The sequence below is a fragment of the Peromyscus maniculatus genome, chromosome 21 (genome assembly GCF_049852395.1).
Source record: "Peromyscus maniculatus bairdii isolate BWxNUB_F1_BW_parent chromosome 21, HU_Pman_BW_mat_3.1, whole genome shotgun sequence".
NCBI classification, from domain to species: domain Eukaryota; kingdom Metazoa; phylum Chordata; class Mammalia; order Rodentia; family Cricetidae; genus Peromyscus; species Peromyscus maniculatus.
The window spans coordinates 9,313,797-9,325,292 of NC_134872.1; the positions used below are offsets into that span (position 1 = coordinate 9,313,797).

Sequence of the window (11,496 nt, forward strand, 5' to 3'; positions counted from 1 at the left end):
GTGTTCCACTGAGATCCGATGCCTGAGTCCGGAGTTACTGCTGTGTCTCACCAATGGGGCGGGGCCGTCCTGTGGTGGTACCTGTGAGAACCTCAGGCAGGCCTCTCTCCCAGAAGGACTTGTCCAATGACCAGGCTCTGCTTTGTCTTTGCTTGGCCTCGCCCTCTGTCTCTTCGGCATCCCCTCTTATGGGGACTCTGGCCACTAGACTTAGGACCAACGCTACATCCATGACTGCTTCTCTGTAAGCACCTTGCTACTCAGGGCCACTCAGAGACCCCAGCCGGACAACCCTCCTGTGTGGCTTTTTTCCCCACAGCTGTATTTCTTTCAAACATCTGGCCACTCAGCTCCCAGGGCTCTTCCATGTGTCATTTCCCAAATTGTTTTCAGGGGTCCTTGATCCTGGGAATGTTCCTCACCCACAAGAAGCATACTGCTATAAGGTGGGGGAGGAGACAGGAGGGGACAGGTGAGGGAACGTGCTGTGTAAAGGGAAGAACTGGGCCTATTTAAAAGCCAAGAGAAAGATCTTGTTTGTAGTTGGCTTATTCCCTCCCAGGAGAGAGTAAGAGAGGAGAGCAGGTCAGTCAGTCCTGCTGAGCAGGGGAAGGGAGTGGAAGCCAGAGAGGAGGACAAGCAGGAGGGAGGATCCCATGGGTCGTGGGAAGATGGCGGGTGTCTGGTGATTTGAGGAGGCCCCTTCCCAGGGGTTTTTCTCCTCTGACGGGCCTCTGAAGGAAAGGCGGGGCCTGCAGCACTTAGGAGTGGTGTGTATACCCCCGCGGAGTCCAGAGATGGACCGGGCAGTGCTGGGGACTTACTTGGTGTGGCAAGTGACACTTTTCCAGAGGGGCCCGATGTGTCCTGGCTTCAGCCTGGTATGCCGCTTAGAAAAGGGAGTTGCTAAGTTTGCTGCAGGGTCCAGGAGAGGAGGGGTCTTTGGACATCAGCAGCAGGGTCTATCTAGAGATGAGGACTGTGCTATGCGGGGAGGTGGTGGAGGAAGGAACCGGTCACAGAGGTCTCTAGGCAACAACAAGCTGTCGTTACCATGGAGTGAGTGGGGACCAGTCAGCAGTCACAGAAGTAGTCTAGGCAGAGGGAACTTTGATGGGGTCCAGGATGGACAGAGGAAGCAAGTAAGGAAAACCAGGGGAGAAGCTGCTTGCTTGGAGGCGAGGGGTGTGGCCCATGGTCCCCAGCCTCAGAGCAGTGGACCCTGTGGGCTGTGGGCAGTCCTTCCCTATGGACCATTCATTGCCCCTTTTATTCAGCATGAGAGCAAGGAGCCCAGCTTTCTCACACTCTAGCCCCTGCTGGTCCAGAGCAGGCATTCAATGTACGCTGTACACATGGTCATGGCACAGATGCATGCGTTCCTTGCTTCCTGGGTGAGCCGATAGCATGATGCACATTAGTGTGTTTGCATTTCTGGTCTCCTGACACCGTGCCTGGCTTACTGGGGGGTTGTGAACGAGCATTAGTCAATCAGCAACCCACTGCCGTGGCTCTCAGGAACCACTATAACTCATTGTAAAGCATTCTCATTGCCGTATAGACCTTGCTAGCACAAAGTGACAGAGACCCTCAGTTCCCATCAGCACTGTCGTGCTTCTTCTCAGGAGTCCCCATTTCATGTCACCTTTCTGTGTCTCCTGCAGTCATGGAAGTGGCGTCAGGCGAGTATGGCGATCAGAACAGCCGCCTGGTGAGAGCCGTGCGGGAGGGCATGTGTGACTCTGACTATAAGAGGGACCTCGGGGGCGACACGGACGTGAACCCATTTCTTTGGCACCGGCCTGCTGAGGAGGTAAAGCAGGTGAAGGGATTGGAGTGGTCTGGAGATGGGTCCTGCAGGGTCCTTCCTGAACAAGGAGGATGGGCAGGAGGCTCACTCACCCCCTTCACTGTGTGTCCTCAGGACTCTGCCTCCATGGAAGGCTGCCACAGCTTCTCGGCCAGCTGCCTCACCCAATTCTGCATCCTCTTTAAGAGGACCTTCCTCAGCATCATGCGGGACTCGGTAAGGGTGTCCTCGATCAGTCTGTCTCCTCACACACGCACCCCAAGCACACTTTGAAGTTGCTGTTCCTCAGTTTGTATCAGTCAGCTCTCACTGTTGCGCTGCAGTAACAAAAGGCCCCAAGGTACCTGTGTCCACAAGACCCAATGTGTGTCTTGCTGGTGTCATGTATGTGCTGTGGGCATGGCCCCCATCAATCTTCCCACTCCAAACCCCAAACAAAGGATAACCCCAATATGGACATGCATAGACGTGCTAGAAGAAAGGCAGAGAATTAGGATCACGCAGAGAGGGAGGCAGGGGATGACTCAAGTTTGCTAGTACCACCCGTCCAGTAGGCACGAGGCAGCCTGCCTGGGGAGGCTGAAGCCCAGTGTAGCCTCGGGGCCCTGATCTGGGATATCTGTAACTTATCAGGCATGGGCTCAGGCTTATCGCAACCCGAGCCACAACTCAGGATGAGAGGCTTCAGTAGAGTCATCCCCACCATGGTTTTGTCTCCTCTGGAGGGAGGCCAGCCTTGTGTGCCAGCTTTGAGGAGAAGCCACAAAGCATAGTGATCTGTTTCCGTGGTACATGACTTGACATGGTGGTGGAGTGTATACGCGCGCGCACGTGCACGCGCGTGTGTGCATGTATGATTATTTCCCTGAAGGAAAGGGAAGGTGGCTCATATGATCTGCTGTCATGGGAGTCACAACCGATGCCTCCAGTGGTCTTGGGCTTGTCCTCTCACGCCTGTGCCCTGGATGAGAGCTGTGCCTGCCCTTAGGTCCTGACGCACCTGCGAATCACCTCGCACATCGGGATCGGCCTGCTCATTGGCCTGCTGTACCTGGGGATCGGGAACGAAGCCAAGAAGGTCCTGAGCAACTCCGGCTTCCTCTTCTTCTCCATGCTCTTCCTGATGTTTGCAGCCCTCATGCCCACGGTCCTGACTTGTGAGTGTCCCCTCCCTTTTCACTGGGACGCCTACCGAGGCGTGGGGGCTGGGCCCTTGCCTTGACCAGGCATGACTTCTATAGCATACAGTGCCTTGATGCTTCAAACTCAACCTTTGTATGTTGACAAAACAAACATACATGATGCTATTGGATAAGAAAGTATTGTATAATGAGTTGGGGAGATGGCTGAGTGGTTAGGAGCACATACCGCCTGCCCTTTCATAGGACCAGGATGTGGTTCCTATCACCTATGTCGAATGACTCACTACCACCTATAAACTTTAACTCCAGGGGATCCAATGCCTCTGGTCTCTGTGGGTCCTTGCCCACATATGGCATACACTCACACTCACACATGCACACAAAAATACTGTATTTAGTACAAATGACCAAATCTCAGTGAAAGGCAGCTAGGCATGGTGGAAGGCAATGGAGAGAAATTCCCCAGTTTGCTCCTCAAGAGACCCTCAGAGCTGGCTTACTGGCTGTACCCACCTGACCAGTGGAGTTCAGCTGTCCAGGTAGCCGAGGGTGGCCAGCTGTGGCCACTCTGGGCTGCTGGGTACAAAAGCCGAAACCTAAGGGTTAGAGATCTGATGAACCCAGCAGGGATAGGGCTGGTCATAACAGTCCCGCTAGCCATCACGGGGACACTTGGTGTTCTCAGGGACATGGTCTACTTTAGATCTTCATGTGACCACTTGGATCAGTTTCTTATTTGCCACTGTGATAAAATATCACAACCAAAAGCAAATGAAGGAAGAAAGCCTTGATTTTGGCGTACAGTTCCAGAGCCAGCATCCATAATGGCGGGGAAGGCCCCGCATCTGGCCACATGAAGCAGGGAGCAAAAACAGGAAGTAGGTTGAGGCTATAAATCCTTAACTCCCACCCTCCAGTGATGCACTTCCTCCAGCAAGGCTCTGCCTCCTAAAGGTTCCATAACCTCCCCAAACAGCGCCACCAACTGGGGACCAAGTGTTCACATACATGAGCCTATGGGGGAATTTCTCATTCAGCCCACCCCGTAACTCTTGAGATTAGAGAAATGGCTAGGGATTTTCTTTTTCCATCCAATGAATCTGGTTCCATCTTTTGTTTCAAGTCAGAGTACTGGAGTGATGGCCCACACTGTGACATAGGTCAGAACCGCCAGGGCTCAGCCCAAGGCCATTCATGTGCATATCTGACTCTTTGGCTGTGCCCACCCTACCATTCTCGTCTACCTTCTTCCCTAGTTCCCCTCGAGATGAGTGTCTTCCTCCGAGAGCACCTGAACTACTGGTACAGCCTGAAGGCCTACTACCTGGCCAAGACCATGGCTGATGTCCCCTTCCAGGTATGGGAGCCACTAGTGACTGGCACTAGGGGACCGGAATTCTCCACACCCACAGAGCTGGGTGGGACTGGTTTCTACTAGTGTTCTGTCAAGAGGCAAAGCTGGAATTTGGTGGGATCTGTGGGGTCTGCCACTGTCCGCTGGCGGGACAAGCGGAGCCCCCAGGGACACCGGCTCTGTCCTTTCAGATCATGTTTCCCGTGGCCTACTGCAGCATCGTGTACTGGATGACGTCACAGCCGTCGGACGCCGTACGCTTCGTGCTGTTCGCTGCCCTTGGCACCATGACCTCCCTGGTGGCCCAGTCCTTAGGCCTGCTGATTGGGGCTGCCTCCACGTCTCTTCAGGTACAGCCCAGGAGGTGCTGAGGAGCACTGGGGCTTCCCTAGGCCTCCTCGGTCTCAGGAGACCACTCCCCTCTGAGGCTCAGTGATCCCCATGCCCTCGATTCTGCCTTGAACTTCCAGAACTTTTCACAAAGCTGCACTCATCGGGGGAAAAAATGACATTGCCCCCAGTGGTCAGGATGGCATTCTTACTGAGAAGTAAGAGACTTGCGGAGTGGCCTTGCCTACACACTGCACATGCCTAGACATGAGTACCCTACAGTGTTTTCTAAGTGTCAGCATATCTAGTACCAAGTACACCCCAGGACCCCATTTTACAGATAGGGAAGACTAAGGACCAGAGATGCCTTGCTTGGTTGGCATTATACAGCTGTCTTAGAGGTCAAGCTCTCCATTTCTCTCTGCTGGCCCTTGTAGGTCCACTTGACCACTCTTTGGCACACCAATGGTGGGTACCTACTCTTCACCTCAGCCCTTCTCTGTCTCTTGGAAACCTGGTCTCATCTCCAACTCCAGTTGCCTCCCTTTCCTTAACAAGCCAAAGCCACTTTAGGCTCTTGAGGTTCCAAGCCATGTTCCAAGGGCTCCTGGGTGCCATATACTTCCCAGTTCATCTCCAGAGTCCTCAACAATGGCTTCCTGGCCTCCAGGGTCCAGGGTCCTCACTAAGAGGTGGGAGCAGCCATGGTATCTGCCTCATGGCATTGTCACAAGAAGACAACACTCCAAAGAAGGGCCTGGGACATACCAGTCCCAAATCAGGCCCACAGAATAGCATGTCACCCACATGTAGACCTCCTATCTCAGCATAGCCCATGTACCCAGCCAGTGCCACCCAGACATCAGAACCATACTGTTCTCATAGATGGCTTTATCCCCTGTTTTGACTCCCCCATCTCACCTTCTCAGACCCTTCTCTGCCTCTCCCCTAAGAGCTGTGGACCCCAGAGGGTGTATCTGACTGGGTGATGGATGTCCTTTAAGCTCATGTACATACAACATGCACACCACACACAACATGCACATCACACCTGCACCCTAGAATCTTTCCCTCGGAGCCTGGCCAGTGGGAACAGCTGCTTGCCAGGTGTTGCCCTTAGCTCTCAGGGACAGCAAGACCCAAGAGGAGGGGCCTTCCAGTGGGTCCCATGGGGTCCTTGAAACCTGGCTCTGGCATTTGGTGCCACCGTAGGTTGGAGACAGTATCTCTGCCTCTAGGTGGAACCCCCAGAGAGGTGGCTCTACCCAATTGTCAGCATCAGGGACGGCTATAAATTCTCACTACAGCCCCTCAGAGACCATTCCCAGAAAGTGTTGGCCTCTGCCCTCAGGAAATAATGTTCATTTTCTTCAGCCTGTGTTGCAGGGCCCCTCTTCAGGAGATTGACTTCTGGCCCTGCTAGGGGACATTCTTGGCCATCCTGGTCTTGGCCAGCCCAGTGAGACTCTAGCCCTTTGAGATTCCTCCTCTCCAACCACAGGGGATGTCCTCAGGGTCAGGTGATTGGGTGGGATATCCTCTGCCCCATCTAGTGAGTACTCCTCATGTCCCTGTCTCGCTTCCAGGTCGCGACGTTCGTGGGTCCTGTGACTGCCATCCCTGTCCTGCTCTTCTCCGGATTCTTCGTCAGTTTTGACACGATCCCAGCCTACCTGCAGTGGATGTCCTATATCTCCTATGTCAGGTACGTGTGGGCAGTGGTGGTGGGAGGGGCGGACCCCGGAACTGAGTGAGTGGTGTTGGAGGAGGGACTCAAAACAACCACCGCTCGGCTGCCCACTGAATCTGAATCTGCATCCCGAGTCCAAGAATAAGCCTTTGTGTTCTTCTTAGTTGTGCGCCTCACCCTTCCAGTGCACCCAAGTGCATATAGACTCCTAGTCTGAAGATGCTTTGGCATGCCCTCACATTCTGGGCATTTCCAAAGGTGTGCCCATCTTTTATGTAAAAAAAAAAAAATGCCACCATGAGATCCTGATTATAAAACGTAAACGAGGCACAACAAGGTGCACTGTGCCCTCGCTGAAACATCCCAGTGCCTTCCAACTAGAGTTTTCTGGCTGTTTGGGTCCAGGGTCTACCAAAGTCCCACCCGTCTGCCTTAGTGGCCCTGCACACTGGCCATTCCCTGGGCGGTCAGTGTCCATCCTTAGGACTTGGGCCTGTGTCCTCACCCCCACCCCAGCTGCAGCCATTTCCCTGATCACAGAGGTCCACGCTGGGAACAAGTGCTGCTTTCCTGGAGTGTCAGCTTAGGCCCCCGCTACATTGTTCAGGAGAACAAGACAGACACAAAGCCCTTGTACAGAGTTTCAGCTACCCGCGCGCTTGCCAATCCTGGGAAACCGGAGACCAGCGCCTTTCTTCTGAAGATTGGTGCTTTTGTCCTACAAGACAAGACTGGACCAAAAGGGGCTTGATTTAAATGCTCCGGTGTTCTTGCCAGGATATTCAACCCTTAGCTAGACATAACAGTGAAAAGGTGTGCAGGATTGGAAGGAAGCCAAATATATTTTTTTTTTGTTTTTATTTATTGCCCGAGTGGATAAAACACGGTTCATTCCATTTTACATTTTCCCTGGTGGCCTTGGAAGAAACCGGACTAGGAACAAGGTAGAAGGGCTCTAGAGAGTTGTCTTAGGAAGATGGCTGTGGGGTCAGGAAGCAGTTCAGGGAAGGGGGCCCCCCGAGAGTGGAGAGCCAGCAGAGTGACCTTCCGCAATGGATGCCCTTCATACCCGGGCGCTCCTCTCCCTAGATATGGCTTCGAGGGGGTCATCCTCTCCATCTATGGCTTGGACCGGGAGGATCTACACTGTGACATTGCAGAGACGTGCCACTTCCAGAAGTCAGAGGCCATCCTGCGCGAGCTGGATGTGGAGAATGCCAAACTGTACCTGGACTTCATCGTCTTAGGCATTTTCTTCGTTTCCCTGCGGCTCATTGCCTATTTTGTCCTGAGATACAAAATCCGGGCCGAGAGGTAAAACACCCGCAGGCCAGCAAGGAGGCAAAGCAGACATTGTGCCCAAGGGCACTGCTGGGAGGCAGCGGTGTGCCTGCTCCTGGTGACACAGACTCTCCCAACCCAACCTGGAGGCCACGCAGGTCGCAGGTCGCAGGTCGCAGGTGACCAGTGTTCAGCACCTCTGCCCGCCGGGTTGGAACTGTTCTTTCCCTTTTCTAGCTTTAACTAGGAAGATGTAGGACGGTTGGGGTTTTTTACATGCAGGATTTAAAATACAGCCGGCACAGGGTGTCATCCTGTGACCCAGCTGGGGACAAGAGGCTTCCTCAGCAGACTCCTCCTGGAGTCCAGGACACACTGGCCCTGGATGAGGAGTGCTGGCCACATTGGTCCCCGGAGAGGTGGATATCTTGGTGGGGAAACGTCCACACCTGGCGGGACTCCGCTTGATGACTGTCATTTCTTATGGTCTCATCTTTCTAAAATTCGTCTCTGATGAGCTCAAGTTCATTTCTGATGAAGTCACTTTTCCGAGCCAAAGTCGATAAATTTCACTCATTTTGAGAGATTGTATCTTTTCCAGTACTTCTTGAGGACTGATTCAGGGTGTGAAAGGTGCGTTTGCTTAGAAATAGAAGAGTCCCATATAGTCACCGAGTGGGACTCACAGATACAACCACAGAAGGTCGGTCAGACGTGGGTTCCAGGCGAGGGAGAGCACCACACCAGCTGTGCTGGGCCAGCAGGGACTAAGTGATGCCAACGGGGCTGAGGGAGATGTTGGCAGGCCCTTTCCGGACCTTCCTTTTTCATGTGCTTCTATTTTAAGCAAAATAGATTATTTCTTCCTAGTTTTTCTGGCCACTTTTATTTTGCCCAAGAAATACATAGATTAACTTTGTCAGTTTTTAAAGAACATTTTTCCCTCTTTCTTCATGAATCACATTAACTACCTCCATTGAGCCTGGGAAGCCGGCCTGGGGACACATTGGGCGTGTCCCTTGAAATAAGAAGGCGAGGGGGGCCGTGGGGCATCGGTGAGGGGCAGGCCGGCTAATAGGAAGGGGAGGTGCCGTGGATGTCCCCTTTAGGAAAATACAGCTTGCTTGCTTCTGGAGCACTGTCACTCTGGGATGGAGTCTCCCGGGAAAGCCTGTGTATTTGTATGGGTAGGTCCGTTTACCCCTGTGAGCCCCGGTTTCCACACCAGTAAGTAATTGCACTAAATCATGTTCTGACAGGTCCTGAGATTCCTCGGCCGTGGCCTTGAAGCTTTCATATCTTACTTGTAGGGAACGATAAGGGTCCGAATTTTACTTAACGCATGGATGTGCTTTGAAAATATTTAGAGATTCTTTTTATTTTTTTCACTCCTAGATCTTTTATAGAGAACACAATTGAAATGCATATTACAATGTAATTTTCAGTTTGCTTGTTCTATACAAACATGGCATTGCCTTCTAGATTCAGCTTTTAACCAGGGACACGATTCGCCTTTATAAAAAGTCTTCATTTAAAAAAAAAAAAAGTGTTCATTTAATTTCAAGATGTTAGGCATTACATCGCATCCAGAGAGGATGCCTACTGACCGATGGGAAAGTGTGCATTAAAAGGAATGGGAGTTGGGTGGTCAGATCTCAGACTCACGCTGGGTGAGTCTGGGTTGGTGTACTGGGTCATGCTCAGCAGGATCTGCCAGGGGCTGACTTTCTCCATTGAGACTGTTCTGCTGTCAATCAAAGAGGCAGAGTGGTCCATGTTTCAAATCTGGGAGAGTGCCTCACCCTCTGGAGGAGTTCTTTCCTGTCCAGGTTTCTCCTCGCTACTGTGAACAGCTTGTCGCCATCCCTAAGTAAATGAGGGTCCTTCCATTGGGCCAAGTCTGAGCTCATGATACAAGAGCTGGTAGGCTGCTGACGGGCAGGGTGACGAGGGCAGTTGTTATAGGATATTGACCAGAACAGGCAAGGGGTCAGAAGTCACCCCACAGGACAGCATTGCTCACTCGTTCTGCAGACTTGAGGAAGGCTAACAGCCATACTAGGGGATGCTGCATCCTTTTCCCTCATCCAGTGTCCGCAGGTGCCCTGGAGCGTGGCTCTGCTTACCACCACATATATAGTTTGGATTCCAGAGATGCAGTCTGGATTTCTAGAGCATTCCCTTTTCTTCCTCTGCCCATTTGTCTCCGTCATGGTAGGAGTTATCCAGCAGTGTGCACCCTTCCTGACACTGATGTTAAAGTCAGGCTGACTTCCCTTGCATTTGGGTTCCATGTGACTCTAAGGACCCAGGCCTTCCTTTTATCTCCAGTTGAGATCCTTCAATTGAAGGATTCCATCAGGTTAAAGGCTATACCACCTCCTCATGTTAGCAGAGGTAGAAACTGAAGTCCAGGGACAGCATTTGCGGGGGCCTCATCAGAGAGGGAGGCCTGTGGGGCCCTGCCGGGCTGAGGTTCAGAAAAGGTTGGGTGCAGGGGTGGGGCTGCTCTCCTCCGTCCAGCCCCCTCCGCTGTCCATCCCATCCTGCCTCCGCCCCCAGCCTCTCCAATGCCTTTGTCAAGAGAGAGTTGAACTCTCCAGGGATTCTCCCAGAGAGGGGGTGAGCCCATGAGCACTGCACACCGTAGGTGCTAGACTCTCCCTTCAGGTCAGAGACGCTGGTGTCCATGCACTTGTGCTCGGGTGTCTACACAGGAATTTGCATGTACACTCATGGGCACGCTCGTATGTGCACCCGTGCAGGGCTGCTCCCACACATGTCAGATAGTATTATTCAGTGATTTTTTTTCCCTCCACGTCGGCCGCACACCAACCTCTGAGCCTTTCCCCATTACCTTTACTCCAAGGAGGAAAGAAACAATTCACCCATGCCTGTGGCCCAGGAGACGGAAGGCCAATGGGAAATCCATCGAGGCTGTTGACAAACACCAGCTAAATGAGAGTGTGATGGAAAGGCCAGCAGAACCCAGCAGGGGAGCTTGAGGAGCGGGTTGTGTCAATATAAAGTTAGATACTTGGAAGAAATAAAGACTGCTAATAAAATATTTTATATAAAGTTTTTACGTGCATTTGGTGTCAAGTGCTCCAAGTGGTTTGCGTTTTCCTGAGTCAAGTCCATGTGTGCACTGTCTGAAGATGCATGTGTCTGCCTGGTGGGAGTTCTGATTGGCTGCATGGTGGGACCCACTCACTGTAGAGTCGGCCTGCTCTCTCCAGCACTTCCTAGGCATCTGTCTTTAGGTTGTGTTCCCTGACCCATGTCCTCTGCTCTGTCCACTGGGACATGAAGGCCGCCACCACTGCAACCCCACAGGCATAGCCAAAACAGCCCTGCCCATTTCTCCTCATGTCCCAGGATTGGGGCAGCTACATCAGGGAGTGCCCTGCTCTGCTCAGGGATCTGCTTCTGCAAGAGACAGGTTTCAGGCTTAGGCTCGGGTTCTGGGAAGCGGCTGCTAGGCAGCCAGGCAGCCCTCACGTGGCTGAGGGTGGGCTGCTTGAGATCTGGGCCCCCTCCGTTCTTAGCCAGGTGATCTGCTGGAATTCATCTTTATAGAGCAGCTGTGGCCTAGAGCCAAGGTCTCCACCTGCACCTTGCGCCCACCTCTAGGACACAGAACAGAGACCCTGATAGGTAGGTCAGAAAGGTACAACAGGCCAATGGCTCCTGCGGTGTCCTACAACACGGGGGGGGGGGGGGGGGTTGGAGGGGTGGGGGGGGGTGCAGGTGAGCATGGTGAGTGTGGCCTGGTGAGGGTGTGCGGGCCTGTGCATTGGTGAGTGTGGCCCGGGCATAGGCGTGCCCTCCTGGTTCTGTGCTTCAGTTCATTTCTCCCTGCATCCTCTTGCTTCACCAGGCCACCTGT

General features: G+C 52.9%; 1 protein-coding gene across 2 annotated transcripts in view; it reads left to right on the forward strand.

The window, feature by feature from the left end:
- Positions 1-10,690, forward strand: part of Abcg1 (ATP binding cassette subfamily G member 1) — a 58,735-nt gene extending 48,045 nt beyond the window's left edge. For both annotated transcript variants that reach the window (XM_042265679.2, XM_076558474.1), the window contains exons 9-15: positions 1,665-1,813; positions 1,925-2,026; positions 2,799-2,967; positions 4,209-4,309; positions 4,498-4,656; positions 6,223-6,341; positions 7,416-10,690. In XM_042265679.2, coding sequence (XP_042121613.1) covers positions 1,665-1,813; positions 1,925-2,026; positions 2,799-2,967; positions 4,209-4,309; positions 4,498-4,656; positions 6,223-6,341; positions 7,416-7,644 — 1,028 coding nt within the window. In that variant the 3' untranslated portion in view covers positions 7,645-10,690. The remainder of the gene's footprint in view (positions 1-1,664; positions 1,814-1,924; positions 2,027-2,798; positions 2,968-4,208; positions 4,310-4,497; positions 4,657-6,222; positions 6,342-7,415) is intronic.
- Positions 10,691-11,496: the final 806 nt, after the last annotated feature.